Below are 22517 nucleotides of genomic sequence, written 5' to 3'. Positions count from 1 at the left end.
ATTAAGTTGGGGTGGCATATAAGTTGTAAAAAGTGATAAGATAACTTGACAATTCACTTAACTTATTTTTTTATTATTATTATTTACTTAATAATTTTAAGGCAACGGGTTTCCTCAAATTTTTCAAATCAAGTCAGCTTATCACTTTTTACAGGGGGGCTGCATATAATAAAAAAAATGTTGAAAACAATATTGTGAAACGTTACTATTTAAAATAACTCATTTATATTTTGATCTATTTTAAATTGTAATGTATTCCTGTGATGGCATAATCCTTCAGAAATCATTCTAACTTTGAGTCTGATTTGGTGCTCAAGAAACATTTCTTATTATAATTTTTGAAGGTTGTACTAAATATTTTTGTGGAAAGACTTTTTGATGAAGAGAAAGTTCCAAAGAATAGTATTTATTTTAAATAGATAATCACTTTTTGTTTTACTTTTTTTTTATTATTATTACACTTTTGAGTTTAAAATATAATGCATTTTGATTTAAACTGTCTAATGAATGCATTTTAAGAAAGCATTAATGAGCCATTTTCTTAAAAGTTTAATATTCTGGAATGTAATTCTGGTCCCAGCATAGTCCCAAGCAGAGATAAATGAGCCATAGAACCAGCACAGTTGTTCTCTCAAGAACAATAGTTACCGATGTCTTTCAAAGTGCATTTACCCCATCTACTGGTGCACTGCTGTACACATTCATTCAGATTACTGTCTGTCTGACAGCTCTGACCACATTCCAGACAAATTCATTATTAGTTTAATTGGAAAACAAATATTTTTCATGTCATGAGATGTTTTCACGTGTGGAAATGTAGCTGAATAACCTTTATTTGTCCATTGAGTTATCTTTTAACATTAAACATTTTATATGAAAAACAATGCTTTTTTTTATATATAAAAATACTTTTATTAGAGCTGGAAGAGGTTTTACTGATCACTACAACTGAATTATTTATTCTTTAATTATGTCTGATGAAAATGAGAAATCAAAAGCAAAATGAAGCAGATGTAGTTATGAGCCATGTCACCGAAATGAGGCGTTGCAAGACTAGACCCCAACAGTAATGCGTTCTAATCCAGAGGAGATGTCCTAACCACACAGCGTTTTCACAATGACGTCTGACAAATTGCTTGTCAGAGATGATGACATGGTCGATTTCTACATCAGGAACAATGCTGAACAGTATCTTTCTTCTGCATGTAAAAAAACATTAAGGTTTACAGCATTTGAATTAACAGCATGTTAAGCTAAAACAGATTCACCAAGTCTCCACAAAATAATGAGGAATATGAAATAGAGATATTTCGGAAGCAGACACCTCTTATCAAAAAGGTTACTTTAAGGAAGTGGGTTTGAGACCGTTTTAATTTAAATCGGTCATTATAAAAAATAAGTTTATGTTTACATGAAATGATAATGTGAGGCATGTCTAATGTGCATGGGTGTTAAACACAGCCTTGGGTAATTGTGCACTGTTCAGAAACCTCAGAGAATGATGATCATATGATGTAAAGGAAGATTATCATAAAAACAGTAGATCACAGACAGTTTCCTCTTCACATTATGATCGTTGACGCTCTGGCAACAGTCTGTCACAGAATCATCCTGTGTCCTTCTCCGTCTGTAAATAGGTTTCTTGTCGGCTGCTTTCTTTAAAATGCATTTCTGTTCTTGAGGTTGTAGGGCAGTTTGTAATCACTCATAGAATCTATTGAAAATAAAATGTAATACATTTAATTATGCCATAACTATCATATTAAAATACTTAAAATACAGTGTGAATTAAATTGTTTTAATATTGCAAATAAAATGAGCAATTATAGGTGGGATGTAAAACTAAATGTGGACGTGGTAATAAAATGTATGTTGGGACTTAAGATAAAACTTAAAAAGATATGTTCAAAGTTAAAAATCTAATATTATTATTTTTTTAAATTAAGATTCATTACATTACATTACATATGATTCATTACATACAATTAAATTTGTGACATTTTTTCATGTGAACTGATTTGTACACATCAGGGTTATTATAGCTAATTAAAACTAAAAGCATTAAAAAAAAATACTATGTGAAATAGAATACACTTTAACTAAAGTAAAACTTCAAAACCTTTTTCAACTAGTTGCCAAGCCAACATTTAGTTAAATTTGGTGTATTAAAATAACTAAAACTGAAATAAAAATTAACACAAATTATACATTATAGAGAAAAAAACAATATTTACTTAATTTATTTAAATTAATTATATTATTTTTTATTGAAAATACAAATGACAAAAACATACAACAAATTTACTAAAATTTGAAATATAATTAATATTGTAAAATGTAAAAACTCCAAATTAAAAATACAAAAAGTCATTCAAAATATGAATAAAACTATAATAGTAACTCGATGCTAAAATAATACTGGTTCAGATCAAATGTTTTTGTTTCCATTGCAGCCTACTGATGCCCTTTGAGACATTCTTTTAAAATTTTCAATTCAACTTCTCTAATCAATTAAATTCCATCATTTTTATTAAAAAAGACTTTTAATTCCCACTGTATATAAACACAGGAAACTCTGCTTACAATATACCTCTCTATTCTTTTAAGATTTTCTTCCATCTTCTGGTTAGAAATTCTGACAAGGAAATCAAGATATTGGTCAGTGATGAGGACAGTTCCCCTGTGGCTGATAGGAACCTCAAGACAATGTGTGCTGCGTACTGCCTATTAAAAAAATAATAATAATAATAATAAATATGAATAAAATTTCAAAGACGAATACAAGTTATTTCAGACCCCAGAAAATCACTGATGTATCTTTAATGTTGAAAAAAAGCACAATGTGTATCATACCATGACGATCTTGCCTTTCCTTCCCACAGTTATACCAGAATTCCTAAAGCCTGAGTTTACTGCAACAGTATGTTAAGGAACAAACCATAAAAAGCAAGTTATTATTTGCTCCCCTTTAAACAACCTCCATGGTCAGTTTCATTATAATTCAATATGACACCAGTAGCTGTGCATCTTCAATCTTTTTACACTGAACGTGAAGGACAAAAGGCTCAAACTTCAAAGTAGCATTTCCAACAGACTTCTCCAGACTTGTAAGCTGTTTCAGAAACACACAAAGCTTTATCAAGGTTGATTATTTCTGTATATTTGTAAAATGTCTTCAGTGCTGAATTTCTCAACACATCTTCACTTTGGCACTTCTGATGGGTAACAAATAACCAGGAGCAGTTTCTTTTATTAAAGAATCAGTCAGTGTGTCCAAACCTTCAAAGGCATAGTTAACCAAAAAATTTAAATTCTGTCATCATTTACTCACAGTCAAGTTCCCAACTTGTAACTTTTGTCCTTCTGCTGAACGCAAAAGAAGGCATTTTGAAGAATGTGTGTAATGAAAGTGGTTAAATATAAATATATACACATATATATATTATGGATATCAATGAGGGCCAGCAACTGTTTCGTTAACTTACCCATATTCTTCGAAATATCTTCTTTAAATACGAGTGTCTTTAGAAAACCATACTGGTGACAAATTATAGACATAACTTCTCATTCTTACCCCGTCAAAAAGGATGATTCTTCCGGAGCAAGAGCTTGTCGTGAAATACTGATCGTGGCTGTTGATAAAGGAGACGATATGAGAAATCTCGCCATCCACACTGCCCTTCTTACTGAAATCACACTTATTAAGACACTGATTCTTCCATGACTCAAACGTATCGCCGGCCATGTTTAAATACGGCTAATGAATTATACAACTAGTTTTTGCCGAACTCTGGAATAATATCATTAAGCAAACAATCAGATTTTTAAATATTAGTTTGTTTGCTAGATTTGCTGTAACGCACAGGTCATCTAATGTTTGACGTTTTGAGAGCACGGTCGAGTACGGTGGCCGGGATGTGCCCAGATTCATTTCATACAGAAGTGAAGAACTGTAGGGAGCTGCGACCTGCGAGGCAGGTGAACAAAGTAATGTAATGTATCCTATGCCGTGCTATTTTCTTTAGAAAGCGACGCTGTGTAGCGATTGTGCACTACATAGTTAGATCATTTCGATTCAGATGTCCTAATTTATTGATTGTTATTTTTTCAACAGTGCAGAAACCAGTCAAACTTCAACCTTCCTTTTCAATCCACTTGTTTTGCAGAGGCTACTATGACCACATCTAAATTAATGAGAGCCAGAGGTGTCAGAGTTTGGAGCCCCTTCCGTTTTAAAACTCTGCACAGACCTGCCTGTGCCAAATCCTGGTCAGAAGCAGGTGGGTCTGGAAAAAAAAATAAAAAATTCTTGACATTCCTCATTCAAGTTATGAATTGAGTTTAGTTTTCTCCCATGAAAGTTGATGCAAATTAATAAAATTATATATTTTATAATCTACCAATAAGAATATTCTTTTAGGAAGAAAACATAAAATAGAACAATTGAATGTTTAAAACCAGTATTTATTACATCAATGTCATTTGTATACATTATTATAAATATGTTTGTCATATTTATGTTTAGTTTTAATTTATTATAATTTTTTTGTTTTGTTATAGTACAGTTATAGTCAATTGTAACTTATTACATATAGCAATCTATATTGCTAAGTTATTATATAAATCTATATCAGTATTTAAAACTACTCTTTTGTAAACAACCAACTATTAACTGCATAGCAACACCTTCCATTTCTTCAATTCCAGTGACATCTAGTTTATTTAGTTGTTTTATACCTCTAAGCACGTTCTCAAATGTCTGTTTTAAATTATTTCTCTGTTTTATTCACAGAGATAAGTGGACAAAGATATAATAAGAGCGGGGCAGACATTCCAAACAGCTATCTGGGCAGTCAGGTTACTTATTCCCAACATCGTGGGGGTTCAAACGACATCTCAGCTGTCAGAATACGGCAGCTGGCCCTCAGTAATCATTTCTCGGCCCTCCAGAGAGGCACATTCAGACCCCCAGACCAAATCCACAATGAAATAACTCAAGGAAATCACTCACTGTTAAAGCACCAGGCTGAGGAAGTTGGTGCTCAACAGATTTACCAAACCATCAGCTGTCTGCACTGTCATCAGAATTATGAATACAAACAAGCTGGGAGTAATAACCAGAACTTTACATTTACAACTCACAGAACACAGTTCAAAACTGAGCACAAATTTACAATGCCATGCTAGACAACTTGGGTTATGGCAAGTCAAATGCTGGGAGACATGGTGAAAGTCAAGCTACTGAGCTGGGCTTTAAGTTAGATTCTCAAAGAAGTGTTACTTTTGATCTAGCTGGGACTGAGGAACATGTCCTCACCACAATGGCTGATAGACACAAAAAGGAAAGGAGGATGAAGGACTTTAAAACATCTGCATAGAACCGCAGGATGTGGTGGATCGGTCCAGCAGCTCAGACCTGATTAGCTCTGGTGCACCTGTCATCCAAGAATATGTATCTTCAGCTGAGGGCTCACCAAAGAGGAAGTTAAGACTCATTTTACCTGAAAAAACAACCAACAGGCCACAAACAGCACTTGATAAGAAAATCAGATAACGTTATTCCTTACAGATAATGTAATGTAACATAAACCCCGGACACAGATGTTAGTAACAGAGAGTTGGTGTTTATTTGAACAGGTGAGTAACCACGGTAGTGCAGAGGTGACTGGAGGTGAGTGGCTGGACAAGGAAGGCTTGTTAGATGAAGGTGACTGGTCTAATGAGCTTGGTCCTTTCTTCCACAGGTATTGGATGCAGACAGTACGGGGAGATTCCTGGAGCACACTGATCACGGAGACGCCCAATCTGGCAGGAGAGGAACACACAGGAGGAAGACACAGGAGGTAAGTAGCGTTGTGTACGAGATCGGACGCTGGAGTGAATGGAGTGTGTGCTTAAGTACTGTGGGTGATTGCTGCGGTGATGAGGTGCAGGTGAGCGTGATCAGAACTCAGGTGATGCTGAACGTTGTGATTGGCGGAGAGGAGAGCCTGGCCGATCTGTGACATGTAACAGATAACATGCACAGCTTAGTTCATTTGATAAATGTTTGATAAATATTGGACTTTTAATAATGTGTAATTTTGTTTTAAGTTATTTGCATTTTATTATACACAAAAAGAAATGTGTAGGATTTACTTTTAAACAATTTTCACTCAGAAATTGCTAGTACATTTCACAAAGAGTTGTAAAAGAAACAGCAAGTAATACTGAGGTAAACATCAAATTTTAAAGTAGAAAGGTAGCATTTTCTTTTTAAACATACTCAAATAATCTTTGTTTTATTTGCACCTTTTTAAAGAGTATATTTTTTTATGTACAGTTCATATGTAATTAATATGTAATATTATATGTGTCATACAAGCAAGTATTTTTGTCTGCAAGGTCACAGATATGGAAAATCTCCTTGTTTTCTGTTACAAATATGTGTGAGGAGATTGTTGTTTAATATTTGTATAGAGGTGCAAAAAAGACAGTAAGAATACAAAGTGCGGCCTATCTCACCATTTTATGGTCTGCAGATAAAAGGCAGTTTGGACCTCAGAGAAAACAGAGTCATTGTGCAGCTGCACATTGATGCAACGACTCGTTGAGTGAACATTTAGATATTTGATATTGCAAAATAATGGAACAAAATGATGAAAAGAACTGCAACAGTGAGGAGGAAGAAGAAAGAAAAGAACCAAAAACATTTCTGGGGATCTTTACAAGAGAAAAGTTCATCATTTTATGTGTTGTTATCGAACTGATTGCACTTCTTCTCATCATTACTTTAACTTCAGTATTTGTGATCACAAAATCAGGTATGGAGATTCATGTTTTTGAATCTGTTACAATAAACTGTATGCCATTAAATATTGCTTGATACAGAGTTCAGAATTTTCCATATGCAGCACCATTGCTCAGGTACATAATTATGAAATTGTATGCAATATGAATGTCAGAGTAAATAAAAATAAAAAAATACTGATTTGTCCCGTTAAATGTTGTTCAATTTGGATACTGCTTGCGCATGATCTCAGATGCTTCAGTCAATATGGAAATGGAGCCTTTCGCATCTGATGGAGACATGCTTGACTTTCTTCTCCAAACTGGAGAAATTCAGGAGAAAGATAGTCTTTATGCAACATGGTATTACGCAGCCAACAATAAATCTGAGATGAACCAGGCCTTGAACTGTAAGAGTGATCTTTTGTTTTATCTTAACACCTTTGTTCAAGGTTGCGCTTCAATCAATTCAATTACCAGTTGCATAATAAACTTGTTCCTGTGATATGCATTGTGTTAGATAAGAGATCACACAATTTATGTTAAGAGCTCTGATAACATATGATATAATATTACATATGTTATGTAAGGAAATACCTTAAATTTAAATACCTTAAAAAACCTAATTTAACATGAATACATTACAGATGATGTCATGATCCTAGAGGCTGATATAAATGTCAAAGGTTATAAGACAGCTAATGAAACCAATATACCCATCATGTCCCATCCATCGGACATATACAGTGACAACACTCTGGATGAGTGGCTGGATGCTGTACTCAAATCAAAGAAAGGTGAACAAATTGCAACTGTACCTGGAACATCTGCTTTTATATACAGAAGACATCATGAACATTGCTTTGTGTGTATTCTTTTTTAGGGATAAAGCTGGATTTTAAAAGTATCAGTGCTGTGGAACCCTCACTGGATCTGTTGAGGGTAAAAAAACAAATGGGGATCAACCACACAGTGTGGATAAATGCAGGTATTCTTCATGGTCCTAATGTCCCTGTTTTCTGGCCAGTAATTAATGCTTCAGAGTAAGATAATAGTAAATATCTAATTTTAATAGTAAAATATGGATAACCTTCAATTTTGGCAAGTGGCTCTTAATACAATACAATACGATACAAGTTTATCAAGTTCTTCAAGGTGGATTTAAAGATTGACAGGGTTCGGGCGGATCTGATGTAAGCTGGAAGGCTATTCCATAACTTGGGGCCGATGACCGCAAAAGGGCAATCACCTCTGTTTTTAAGTCTAGTTCTTCTAGGAACATATAGTAGATCAGAATACCCAGATCTGAGCGATCTTTCTTGTGAGGGCAGCTGTAGTAGTTTGTATAGGTACTGTGGTGCCTGGTTCCTCAAGGACTTAAAAACAAATAACAAAACTTTGTCAATTCTGCATTTGACCGGTAGCCAATGAAGTGAAATCAGAACCGGTGTGATGTGTTCACTTTTACGCTTTCCTTTGAGGAGCCGAGCTGCAGCATTTTTAACTAACTGCAAGCATGTGACACATGTCTGAGGGGCACCAATATACAAAGAGTTACAATAGTCTAATCGGGATGGTACAAATGCATGCAGGACAGTTTCAAAGTTCTTAGCAGACAAAAAGGGCTTAATCTTTACTAAAAGATGAAGATGATAGAAACAAGACCTAACCACAGCACATATCCGCTTCTCAAATTTAAGACTGTTATCAAGCAAAACCCCCAGATTCTGAACACAGGTGGTACTGTATGGTAACAGAGTATCAAGATCAAAGTCATGAATGCTGCGATCATTTGAATCTAACAAGATAATTTCAGTCTTACTCTCATTAAGATTTAAAGGGGTCATCAGATGCCCATTTTACACAAGCTGATATGATTCTTTAGGGTCTTAATGAAAGGTCTGTAACATACTTTGGTTAAATTTTCTCAATGATAGTGTAAAAAAACACCTTCTTTACCCTGTCAAAATCAGCTCTGTTTTCAGCACGCTGATCTAGTCCATGTTTCTTTAAATCCTAGTGAGCTCTGCTGACTCCGCCCCTCTCTTCAGTGGAGTGACGAGCAGACCATAGAAACAGTATGTGTAGATACCCTATTCGAACGCTCCACATACATTGACGTGGCAGCCATCTTGCATTCACCATAATAATCAATGAATATTCAAAGATATACAGTGGGTACGGAAAGTATTCAGACCCCCTTAAATTTTTCACTCTTTGTTATATTGCAGCCATTTGCTAAAATCATTTAAGTTCATTTTTTTTCCTCATTAATGTACACACAGCACCCCATATTGACAGAAAAACATAGAATTGTTGACATTTTTGGAGATTTATTAAAAAAGAAAAACTGAAATATCACATGGTCCTAAGTATTCAGACCCTTTGCTCAGTATTTAGTAGAAGCACCCTTTTGATCTAATACAGCCATGAGTGTTTTTGGGAAAGATGCAACAAGTTTTTCACACCTGGATTTGGGGATCCTCTGCCATTCCTCCTTGCAGATCCTCTCCAGTTCTGTCAGGTTGGATGGTAAACGTTGGTGGACAGACATTTTTAGGTCTCTCCGATGCTCAATTGGGTTTAAGTCAGGGCTCTGGCTGGGCCATTCAAGAACAGTCACGGAGTTGTTGTGAAGCCACTCCTTCGTTATTTTAGCTGTGTGCTTAGGGTCATTGTCTTGTTGGAAGGTAAACCTTCGGCCCAGTCTGAGGTCCTGAGCACTCTGGAGAAGGTTTTCGTCCAGGATATCCCTGTACTTGGCCACATTCATCTTTCCTTCGATTGCAACCAGTCGTCCTGTCCCTGCAGCTGAAAAACACCCCCACAGCATGATGCTGCCACCACCATGCTTCACTGTTGGGACTGTATTGGACAGGTGATGAGCAGTGCCTGGTTTTCTCCACACATACCGCTTAGAATTAAGGCCAAAAAGTTCTATCTTTGTCTCATCAGACCAGAGAATCTTATTTCTCATCATCTTGTGGTCCTTCAGGTGTTTTTTTGTGTCTTGCACTGAGGAGAGGCTTCCGTCGGGCCACTCTGCCATAAAGCCCCAACTGGTGGAGGGCTGCAGTGATGGTTGACTTTCTACAACTTTCTCCCATCTCCCGACTGCATCTCTGGAGGTCAGCCACAATGATCTTTGGGTTCTTCTTTACCTCTCTCACCAAGGCTCTTCTCCCCCGATAGCTCAGTTTGGCCGGATGGCCAGCTCTAAGAAGGGTTCTGGTCGTCCCAAACGTCATCCATTTAAGGATTATGGATGCCACTGTGCTCTTAGGAACCTTAAGTACAGCAGAAATTTTTTTTTAACCTTGGCCAGATCTGTGCCTTGCCACAATTCTGTCTCTGAGCTTTTCAGGCAGTTCCTTTGACCTCATGATTCTCATTTGCTCTGACATGCACTGTGAGCTGTAAGGTCTTATATGGACAGGTGTGTGGCTTTCCTAATCAAGTCCAGTCAGTATAATCAAACACAACTGGACTCAAATGAAGGTGTAGAACAATCTCAAGGATGATCCGAAGAAATGGACAGCACCTGAGTTAAATATAGGCAGCGGCTATTTGCACTAATAGATGCTATTTACACCAAGTGCAAATAGCATATTTTTTTAGTGACAGATGCTATTTACACTAAGTGCAAATAACACTAAGTGCAAATAGCAATAGATGCTATTTACACTCAGTGTAAATAGCAAATAGATGCTATTTACACCAAGTGCAAATAGCATATTTTTTTAGTGACAGATGCTATTTACACTGTGTAAATAGCGATGGATTCTATTTACACTAAGTGCAAATAGCGATAGATGCTATTTACACTCAGTGTAAATAGCGATAGATGCTCTTTACACTCAGTGTAAATAGCAATTAGATGCTTTTTACACCAAGTGCAAATAGCATATTTTTTAGTGACATGCTATTTACACTAAGTGCAAATAGCAATGGATTCTATTTACACTAAGTGCAAATAGCTATAGATTCTATTTACACTATGTTAAAATAGCAAGATTTTCTTATTGCAAATAGTGCCAATTATCTGCACCTCAGTATTGTAGTACATTATAAAACAGTACGCAATAATAACGTACTGAGTGTAAATTATAATTTGAATTCAAATTTATTATTGGGACAATAAAGCCCTCCCTACACCTACCCTAACCCTACCCAATACTTTATTTTAAACTTTTTGATTATTTCCTTAATTTTTATTGAAAATAAATGCCTTTCTGATGCGATATGAGATTTGAAAAGGGAGAAAAAAATGTTTGGCAAAAGGTGGGATCGAACTCGGGCATACGCCATATGCCATACCATCTACACCACTGAAACTGATGTTAAACATGCTTCTTTTTTTAATGTTGACTAACCCAATCACACGGTAGTGGGCGGAGTTAGTGTAAATAGCCTTTGCCAACAAGATGGGCTATTTGCACTTAGTGTAAATAGACACTCCGATGAGTGTCACAGCAAAGGGTCTGAATACTTAGGAGCATGTGATATTTCAGTTTTTCTTTTTTAATAAATTTTCAAAAATGTCAACAATTCTGTGTTTTTCTGTCAATATGGGGTGCTGTGTGTACATTAATGAGGAAAAAAAATGAACTGAAATGATTTTAGCAAATGGCTGCAATATAACAAAGAGTGAAAAATTTAAGGGGGTCTGAATACTTTCCGTACCCACTGTACAAGCGTATAACTTTCTGTTGTAGACTAGACGTACACAGTCAATCCGCTCAAAGATTCGCAGACCTTTCCAAAAATGGCAGATGGCTTACGTATCGCAGCCCATAACAGTCCATAATGAGGCAACTAGGTATATATATCTATGGAGCATACTACTAAACTTCAGACGCGAAACTGGCTTACTTGCACATTATTTGGAAAGGCGATTTGCAAAGATTCATAAAAACCCTTATTCACGTGAACATAGATGCATTTAGGCAGATCGGGGATCAGCGCATTCACTTCAAAGCAAAAGTAAAGTTAATCTTCTGCGTCTTCAGCGGCTCAGATGTCGGGAGTAACTGACAACTGCTATATTCATTATGACATCCAACAACTAAACGCTTCGATCCAGGGCTGGACTGGGACAAAAAAAATCGGCCCTGGCATGTTTTGGTCCAGGCGGCCCACCACCACCACTATTCTCATATATATATATATATATATATATATATATATATATATATACATATACACTCACTGGCCACTTTATTAGGTACACCTTGCTAGTACCTAATAAAATTTGCCTTCAGAACTGCCTTAATTCTTCGTGGCATAGATTCAACAAGGTGTTGGAAACATTCCTCAGAGATTTTGGTCCATATTGACATGATAGCATCAAGCAGTTGCTGCAGATTTGTCGACTGCACATCCATGATGCAAATCTCCCGTTCCACCACATCCCAAAGGTGCTCTATTGGATTGAGATCTGGTGACTGTGGAGGCCATTTGAGTAAAGTGAACTCATTGTCATGTTCAAGAAACCAGTCTGAGATGATTTGAGCTTTGTAACATGGTGCATTATGGAAGTAGCCATCAGAAGATGGGTACACTGTAGTCATAAAAGGGATGGACACGGTCAGCAACAATACTCAGGTAGGGTGTGGCGTTTAAACAATGCTCAATTGGTACTAAGGGACCCAAAGTGTGCCAGGAAAATATCCCCCACACCATTACACCATCACCACCAACCTGAACCGTTGAGACAAGGCAGCATGGATCCATGCTTTCATGTTCTTTACGCCAAATTCTGACCCTACCATCTGAATGTCGCAGCAGAAATCGAGACACATTATACCAGGCAACGTTTTTTCCAATCTTCTATTGTCCAATTTTGGTGAGCCTGTGCAAATTGTAGCCTCCGTTTCCTGTTCTTAGCTGACAGGAGTGGCACACGGTGTGGTCTTTTGCTGCTGTAGCCCATCTGCTTCAGGGTTCGACATGTTGTGCGTTCAGAGATGATATTCTGCATACCTTGGTTGTAACGAGTTGTTATTTAAGTTACTGTTGCCTTTCTATCATCTCTAACCAGTCTGCCCATTCTCCTCTGACCTCTGACATCAACAAGGCATTTTCGTCCACACAACTGCCGCTCACTATATATTTTCTCTTTTTCTGAACATTCTCTGTAAACCCTAGAGATGGTTGTGCGTGAAAATCACAGTAGATCAGCAGTTTTTGAAATACTCAGACCAGCCCGTCTGGCACCAACAAACATTCCACGTTCAAAGTCACTTAAATCCCCTTTCTTCCCCATTCTGATGCTTGGTTAACTTCAGCAAGTTGTCTTCACCGCATCTAGATGCCTAAATGCATTGAGTTGCTGCCATGTGATTGGCTGATTAGCAATTTGTGTTACCAAGCAATGAAACAGGTGTACCTAATAAAGTGGCTGGTGTATGTATGTATGTATGTATATATATATATATATATATGAAACTACCAGTCAAAAGATTTTGAACAGTAAGATTTTTAATGTTTTTTACAATATCTTCTGCTCACCAAGCCTGCAGTTATTTGATCCAAAATACAGCAAAAGCAGTAATATTGTGAAATATTTTTACTATTTAAAATAAATGTTTTCTATCTGAATATATTTTAAAATGTAATTTATTCCTGGGATTTCAAAGCTGAATTTTCAGCATCATTACTCCAGTCACATGATCCTTCAGAAATCATTCTAATATTCTGATTTGCTGCTCAAAAACATTTATTATTATTATTATTATTATTATTATTATGTTGAAAACAGCTGAGTAGATTTTTTTTCTTCAGGCTTCTCTGATTAATAGAAAGTTCAGAAGAACAGCATTTATCTGAAATAGAAATCTTTTGTAACATTATAAATGTCATTATCATCATTTTAAAGCATCCTTGCTAAATAAAAATATTCATTTCTATAACCCCCCCCCCCCCCCCCCCCCCCCAAAAACAAAATATAAAAAATAAAATAAAAAAATAAAATAAAATTATGCTGACACCAATCTTTTACATGGCATAGTGTATAATGTTACACAAACTTTTTATTTCAGATAAACACTGATCTTTGTCACTGATCTAATAATAATAATAATATAAATAATAAATGTTTCTTGAACATATCATGCAGGCTTGGTGAGCAGAAGAGAATTCTTTAAAAACATTAAAAAATCTTACTGTTCAAAAATTTTTGTATAAGAGTAAAATGTCAGATTTGGCAATATTGTGTCTTTTTTTTATTATTATTTAAATCTAGATGGCCCATGGAAACCTCAATGAACATACTTGACTTGACAAAAAAAATCGCTGGGGACAAATTTACATTTTATTAAAAAGTGTTTGCGTATTCTACACTCATGGCGCGCACACACATTAGGATTGGTTAGATGCCTGCCTCTGTTGCGAGTCCCTATGAAGCACTTAACCGATTCAACCGCTCTCCTCCTCCTGCCTGGCTCTTTGGCCCGCGTCACTCATCGCAGAGCAAGCCTGTTCTTGATAAAGCTGCTGTGAAAATGTGGGAAAAGCCGATGAGGAAGAAGCTGCGGTGAAGCGTTCGCGGAGCAAAATAGGCTACTTAATCGCTCCGTCTAGCACACTGGCATTGTGATTGGGTGGTTTACGCTGTCAATACTGGAGACAAAGCAATGGGCCACTGGCTGCTCACTGTCCCTGCGTTATGGTCCTTGGCAAATAATAATAATAAACATTTTTTTTTTTTTTAAACATTCTGTCGGCCCCTAAAGTGCATCGGCTCACCAGGAAAATGCCCAGTATGCCCGATTACCAATCCAGCCCTGCTTCAATCGCTTAATCTGAGAAATTTTGTCTTCCCCTGCACCGGAGCTAACACAACAGCTCTCAGCTCACTCAGGGCTGGTCTAAGGTAAAACGGTCTTGTCAATCAACTCTCGTGGGAGTGGTCTGTACAGAACTATGTCATTCTGACAGGACTCTCAGAACAACCTGATTTGAGAAAGAGTATATTAAAATAGGGATTAAAAAAAAAAAAACACTGGGTGGATTTTTATCATTATAGGATGAATGTGTACACACACTTCCAACACACATTTTTGTTCAAACAACTTGTAAAGTGAATTTTTCATCCGATGACCCCTTTAAGAAATTACTTGTGAGCCAAAGTTTGTCCAAGCAGTCTAATATAGGCTTAAGGCATGCTTCTAGACATGATAAGAGAATATTGTGATTGACCAAGTCAAATGCAGTGCTAAGGTCTAGCAAGACCAAAGTGAGAATTATATCATTCATGACCCTTAAGAGGGCCGATTCGGTGCTGTGACGGGCTTTAAAACCAGACTGAAATTTCTCATGTATATAGTTATCAATTATCATTCAGAAAAGACAGACGTTGGCATAGGACTGCTGTTTCTACAATTTTTTAAATTTTAGAATAAAAAAAAAAAAAAGAAAATTTAAGATGAGGCAAAACTAAGGCATGTTTAAGACAGTTGGGTACGGTTTCAGTATGAAGACATTTGTTGATGACAGACAACAAATCAGGGCCTTGCTTAAGAAAATGTGTGGGAATCACATCCTGAGGGCAGTTAAGGGAGTCCAAGGTGATAGGCTCAAAGACAGACCATGTGGAGGAGCAGAAGGGGACATCAAGTGCTGTATTGGCTGACAAAGGCATTAGAGATTTAATAAGTGAGATCTTATCATTAAAATAAATCGCAAAATCCTCACAGAGAGAGTCAGTCGTCTCTTGAAAATATTAATAGTGGGACTGAACAGAATCAATGATTGAAAATAAGGCATTTAGCCTGCTACTGTTACACAAAATCAACTCTGAGAAATATTTACGCTGGGCAGCATTAGCAGCACACTGAAATGCAGAAAGGGAGTCTTTAAGGATTCCATAGGAGACTTGTAATCTATCCTTATAACTTACGTTCAGCCCTTCTACAGATCTGTCTGAGAAAACAAATAGTGTCATCTAGCCAAGGCTTGAGAGTTGAGGTTATGTTTTTTCACCTTAAGAGGAGCAACAGAAAATACATTTCCTACAATATTTGTGCATTATAGCTTGCAGCTAGATCAGAATCATAAAAGGGACATTATTCACAAGTGATGACAGAATCAGAAACTCATGTAATTTGTGCCCAAGGGTTTTATTAACTAAACGCTAACACATAACTAGTCTAGACAAATACATACACACACACACACACAAATCACGCTTACATGGAAAGGGTGAGTGAGACTGGATGAATGAAACCAGAGTTGACCATCTGAAAGAACCATCAGTCTCTAATTCAAAGCGTATACGGTAGAAAAACCTCAAACCTCTGTCTGGTGAAAGGAACAATACGTGCATTTGACTTGGCTGTGGAACGAGAGTCTTGTGAAGCCTCTGTATAAGGTCTGGATGGTTCTGTTCGATGGCTGAATTTGCAATCTCTTGAAACTCAGAGATTGTTCTTGACTCTTTTGAGGTTGAGAGAGTCCTCTCTCCTGAGTAAGCACATGGCTGGGTGTAAAATGGGGCCTGCTGGACCTGTGGAACACAGTTTAACTGCTGGCCGCAATTCAGAGATGAAGCTGGAAAGACTGCCGGGAGCGAAGAGAGAGAAATGTCTGATTGAGGGCATTTCCATGATGGTGAATTCCACGGTTGAGTGAAAATGAACTCTAGTGGTATTAGTCTGACTCTTTGTGGTCGAGAGCCATCTCCATAGGCTGGGGATACCACACATGACTCTATATGTTGGGGCCTGCCGGGCGCGCCCGTGCCGGCTCAGGCTCTCTGTTAGTCTCTCCACACAGGCAGCAATCAGAAGTTCCCTTCCAGGAACGTCGAGCTGCGTCGGAAGACGCTATGGAAACGCCTTCAGCGTCATTCCGCTCTGAACATCCTATGTCATCAGTCCAATAGAAGGGCGACGCGTCACGGGCGGGGTGACGTCACGACCAGAACGTATATAAGCACGTGCGGCGGAGCCCGCGTCAGCTTTCTGTCATTCAGCAAGCGCTCTGTATGTTGTCAGTCCGTTTCTCTGTTTGTGAGTCTTATTTCGTGTTGTCTGTCCTTATTGAAGCAAAGACATGCCAAAAAGCAAGACGAAAACAGGGGGCAATTTCGGATCGTGCTTCAGATTGTGTGCTAGTCCTTGCCCTCGCTTCATTACTGGTCCCGCTCGTGCCGAGGCAGAGTGGCGGCTGCACTCGTGGGGCTCACAGGCTGATCTGGCTGGCGAGAGTGAGATGGGCATGTCCCTATCTCCTCCCGTATCTGCCAGATCTGGTGTCCTGTCTCTCGGGGAAGCAGTTCCTTCCTCCCGAGATGAGGACTCAACGCTTCGTCTCTCTTCCTCCGAGGAGGTTGAGACGGCGAGCGTTGATGAGGGTTCGCCGCCTCCGCCCCAGTATGAGGAGCTTTTAGAGGTGGCTCTGAAGGCTCTGAAGGCTCCTACCCTGCCCACTAAGCCTCTGCGCACCACATCATCCCTAGTGGGCAGGGGGTATGCAGCAGCAGGTCAGGCCGGTGCGTGTCTGCACACTATGGCAGTGTTACAGGCGTACCAGGCCGAACTGCTGAGAGAGTTAGACGAGGGCGGTGATTTTAGGCCAGAAGATATTTCAGAGCTTAGGAGAACCGTTGATCTTGCCCTCCGCTCCACCAAGTAGTCGGCCCGTGCCATCGGCCGCTCCATGGCAGCTATGGTGGCGGCGGAGAGGCATTTGTGGCTGACCCTGTCAGATATAAAGGAGAAAGACAGGGTCTGCCTCTTGGACGCCCCGCTTCAGCCTTCTGGTCTGTTTGGCGACTCTGTGAGTTCGGTCGTCAACAGATTTCAGGAGGCTCGCAAGCAGGCGGAGGCGTTTCAGCGGTTTCTCCCCCGCCGCTCTTGGGGGTGCTGGGCGGGAGCAGTCCCCTCCGCATACCAGCTCCTCACACAGGGCTGCGCAGAAACAGAGCATCGCCTCTCGCGCTCCCCCGCAACGGAGCCGAGGGCAGCGGCACTCTGCATCGGGGGCCTCGGAGCCAAAGACAGACCTGAGGAATGTCTTGTCGGCTAGGAGGTCCTCGGCAAAGAATTCCTGACGGGCGAGCCCCAGGACTACGGAGGGCGACCCCTACTGGGGTGGAGCGGTTTGCACCGCGGCACACGGTGACCGTCTCCCCTCGGTGTCCTCCGGGGATTTGTCTGTCAACCCTGCAGTTCCAGGGCACAGCAGGTCCCAGCGAGTGTTGCTCTCAGGTTGCTCCGCCTGTGACGTTAGCGGGCCTGAGAAACTCGCCTCAGCCGCTAGATTACGCGTCTCGTCCCGGTACGCCGCGTCGAGACAGCGGTCTGGCCGCTTCTCTAACACCAGAGGTCAGTCTCGAGAGACTGATTCCCTTAGTAGATCACTTGGCAGCCTGGCAGCACCTGCCACACGTGTCTCTTTGGGTCCTGCGGACGGTAGAGATTGGTTACGCCATCCAGTTCGATGGGCCACCTCCGCCTTTCAACGGTGGCCCTCCGCCTGTCACCCCGCCCGTGACGCGTCGCCCTTCTATTGGACTGATGACATAGGATGTTCAGAGCAGAATGACGCTGAAGGCGTTCCCATAGCGTCTTCCGACGCAGCTCTCATTCCCTTCAGGGAACCTGGGTTACATACGTAACCTGGTTCGATTTTGCAGAAGAGAGAGGCGGAACTGTGTGTGAGCCCTTTAAAGTTCTGTGGAAGTCACACCTCTCGGGGGTCAAAGAGCCAATGGTGGCTTGCACTTTTGGAGGAAAAGTTTATGACTCTTTGTCTCAGAGCATGGTATTTTGCATATTTAATTTGATTGGGTGTTTCGATTAGGATGCAAAAACTACTAAAGATTCTTAGAACACTAATATGTAACGAGTGGTTCTATCATAAGCATGCATAAAACAGTATACAATGCAGAAGACAATAAACAAGAACAGTAATAATACACACAGTGACCTGAGGAGATGTGTTCATTCACAAAAAGGTATGTCTATGAATTAATTAGAGAAGAGTCCATTTTTATTTGGCATTATGTGTCTTTTCTATGGGGAACTGAATTGAGAGTTGCTCTGCCCGCATTCCTTTGAGCAATAAAACCAGTGTTATCAGCATTGGTTGCCATTCTGTTCTGCATTTTGGAGGTGTTAGCTGTATTTCAGGGGAAGGGTCCTCATAGTTGGCTTTTTGGTTGGATGAGGAGGTGTTAGGGATTATTTGTTAAATATAACATTTACATTTACATTTATTCATTTAGCTGACGCTTTTATCCAAAGCGACTTACAATTGCTATATATGTCAGAGGTCGCACGCCTCTGGAGCAACTAGGGGTTAAGTGTCTTGCTCAGGGACACATTGGTGTCTCACAGTGGATTCGAACCCGGGTCTCTCACACCAAAGGCATGTGTCTTATCCACTGCGCCATCACCACCCCCCAACAAAAAATAACTGGGTGTCTGATTGGTCCAAATGCTACAACGGGGTTGATGCGTGTAGTTACAGTAAAAGGTAAAGAGAACAGGCTGTCCTGGTATTTAGACCAAGCAGCAATGCAAGTATGATACCGTGCCTTGCTTTTGTACAAGAGTTATTCAAACTAGAAGTTGAGTAACTTACATTATAGACCAAATATTTCCAGTTATGTATAGATATTTTTTGCTTCACCAAAGGTAATTTTACATAAAACAATGCACTCAATGTCTCAGCAAACTCAGAACGCTCCCCTAATGTTCTCACATGGTTCACATTTGGTTATTTTTGGGAAACAATAACATTCTAGAAATGTTGTCTGTAGGTTCTTTTCAGAATGTTGTGGGGTTTTGTTGTTGTTGTGGTGGTGGGGTTTTTTTTTAAAGACCAAAAGAGAACCGACAGTACACATAACATTCATGAACAAGGTATTTTTTAGTTTTTATTTTAATAATCAAAAATTATTATTCCCAGAACTTTTTGGGAACCAAAAATTGTTAGCTCGGGTAGTTGTGATTCATTCCGATATAAAACAGTTGAGTTAAATGAAAAAAACAAACAAACAAACAAAAAACACAGTGACTCGCTCATTAAAATAGGCAGTTGTTTCATTCCTGAATGAATTACTGTGGTTAAACAAATCGAGGGAATGAATGGTTTAATAAATGGTTTAACTCACTCATATGACAATCACTTATCGCCACCTACTGGCATAACTGTGTAACGTGAAGAGGCCCTGCAAAATCTTGTCAAAACACAGTCTGGAATTCAATTAATATGTAATGCATTGTAATGATATTCTGAACAATATAACTAATTTTGTGATCTGTTGATTGCTTAATGTTGTTTTTCATTTGCTGACTTTTTTATTGTAAGGTTTTTTGAGCTCATTCAGCTGAAATTTCCTGACGTCACCATCTCTCCAGGATGGAAGGTTCTTTATCTGTCCATCTTCCCTAATGTGACATACACACGCAGTATGGTGGAAGAGATGTACTCTATTGTAAGACACCTCCCTCAGAAAATCACCTTTCCTGTCCATGCTTTGATGGCCAAGAATGGGTGGCCACATCTGAGCTGGTTGCTTAGCCAGTCTTCAAGGTAACTCAGTTAACTCAGTCATTTCAGTAAAAAAAAAAAACTGATTATGTTTATATAACTATGTTCTGGACTGGTTATGATACAGGTTCAGTTTAACCCTGTGGCAAGGAAAGGAAAACCCCACCGTGCTTCATCAGAGACAACAGCAACCCTCTGCATCTATTATGACATCTATGAGCCTGTGCTCTCACAGTTCAAAAAAGCTGCAAGTAAGTGAATGAATGGTCTTGCATATTAAACCTCACATAGTGTATAGGTATGTACAATATATTGGTACAATATTGGTTATCTGCCTTAGAGTTTTTTTTATTATTTAGTTGTTTGATATTGGACATGTAATTGTACAATTGCTCAACAAAAGTTTATTTTATGAACCCAAAATGGTTCTTCCTCTTTGCACAAAGGAAGACCAATTCCCATGTAGATTTCACATTGTCTTTTTCATGCATTGTTTTTCATGCAAATTCACCGTACTGATCAACAGAAAGCTACTTGGTTTTTGAGTGACTTCTGTAATCTTTAGCAAATTTTTAACACTGTACATTGTAATGTTGTTATACCTAAATGAACTTGAAACATTTCAAATTATTCACTTTTTTTTTTAGTGCTTTAGTTTTTATTTATTTGAACAGAATAGTATAGGTTTTTATTTATCAGTTATAGCTCATAACATGAACAACTTTTATTTATCGTTTTTCAGTTTCGGTCATAATGTTAAATGATCCCTAATTGTTTATATCAGTAACACAGGCATCTTCTTTTCTCAGAGCTGAGAAAGAGACCCAGAAGATTCTATCCAGGTGGGGACATAATTGACTATTTCAGGCCAATGAACAGTGATGGGCTCAACATCCAGTGGAACACAGTGACTGATAAAGATTATTTGCTATATCTGCTTGAATGTGTGATTTTAACAACTGTGATAATGTGAAAATGATAAATAGTAATGCAAGTATTTTTTGCAGACTGCCAAGGGGGAATGCTGGTGATCCCAGTAATTTCTAATGTAGGTAAAACAAACATTCTAATCATTCGGGGATCCCAGCCTGAGCTGCCTCTACAGGACTGCCTGGAGCTTATTCTTGCCTCCAAGAAATCGTGGGGAATCTATTTAAGAATAAAATCCCAAAGTCAGCTGAGCCTCACAATGGAGCTCCTCCGTCAGGCGTATGACAGAGACCTGCTGCACCACCCCACCTGGGTCAACATGGACATAGCACACGGAGCTTTCTATATCCAAGACTATGTGACAGGAGAGGAATTCTTGAGAACCATTGATCAAATCTTTCCATATGTGACCTTGGCTCCAGGTTGGCCTAAAGAGGTTCTTGATGAAGGCTACAAACCAGAGTTGGTGGAGGACATGGTGCAGCTCTTCCAGGGGGTTTGGCAAGATGTTTCACTGCAGCTGCATGCTGAGACCTGTACAGGACTGTGACTGGATGTAGAAGCCTTATCTATGCACAATCACGCTTCTTAATGACTCTGGAGCATCGGGCAGAGGACAGAGGCCTCAATACTTGGACTGCAAGCTTAATGGCTATCAAAGCACTGAACAGACAGCGGAGCTTCTACAACATGCCTAATATTTACAGAGAACATATAGCAAATCTGTCAGCCTGAAAATCAAAATCATACAGCACTGACAAAGACATTGCAAAAACTGTGGTTTCATTAGTTCATGGACAAGATATTTATGTAAAACGTACATTGTAAACCTGAAAATGTACATAAAAAGATTGATTTTTGATAAATTAATTGTTTCATAGATTTTGATTATTAACTAATTCTGGGTTTTTTCATATATTTTTTTCATACATACATTAGAAGTAGGCCATTTAACATATCAGTTGCAATTTTACAATTGTTATATTGAATCATATGTTTAATCATAATGGCAAAGAATTAGTAAACAATAAAACTGTCATTTTATACACATTCCTAGGCCCAAATTAATGCTGCTATAAGACAGGACAAAGCAAAGAAAGACATGTTAATATTCTAATTATTATTTTTTTTAAAGTGACAAAGTTTTTTAAATATTCTGATGGATCCCAGTGTTAGAAATTAGGTTTATTTTTAAAGATATTTCAGCATGATGTTATGTGAACCTGTTGGCACTGCAAAATGGCTGTCGGAGCACAAGGGGTGCCCTATAGTGGATAAAAAAATAACTCTGTTTCTGCACTGCAAATTTTATTTTAATC

The 22517-nt window shown here is 38.7% G+C and overlaps 1 protein-coding gene and 1 pseudogene across 2 annotated transcripts; one reads left to right on the top strand and one right to left on the bottom strand.

Moving 5' to 3' along the window:
- Positions 1 to 810: 810 nt before the first annotated feature.
- LOC306881586 (tRNA wybutosine-synthesizing protein 3 homolog) lies at positions 811 to 3745 on the bottom strand (the record flags this gene model as incomplete). Its single annotated transcript, XM_079435765.1, has 6 exons — positions 811 to 1714; positions 2591 to 2724; positions 2854 to 2925; positions 3014 to 3112; positions 3332 to 3366; positions 3517 to 3745. 6 exons carry the CDS (start codon positions 3743 to 3745, stop codon positions 1702 to 1704), a joined length of 582 nt encoding a protein of 193 aa, XP_079291891.1. The 3' UTR covers positions 811 to 1701.
- A 2880-nt stretch (positions 3746 to 6625) lies between these two features.
- LOC306881585 (protein FAM151A-like) lies at positions 6626 to 21933 on the top strand (annotated as a pseudogene). The gene is made up of 8 exons: positions 6626 to 6803; positions 7023 to 7178; positions 7416 to 7565; positions 7652 to 7811; positions 20086 to 20310; positions 20396 to 20519; positions 21078 to 21212; positions 21276 to 21933. The product of its transcript is annotated as a protein FAM151A-like (transcript).
- The last annotated feature ends 584 nt before the right edge of the window (positions 21934 to 22517 follow it).

Source organism: Barbus barbus (genome assembly GCF_936440315.1).
Source record: "Barbus barbus genome assembly, chromosome: 15".
Classification (NCBI taxonomy): Eukaryota; Metazoa; Chordata; class Actinopteri; order Cypriniformes; family Cyprinidae; genus Barbus; species Barbus barbus.
Note: the sequence above shows the minus strand (reverse complement) of the source record. Positions and strands in the feature narration are given on the sequence as shown.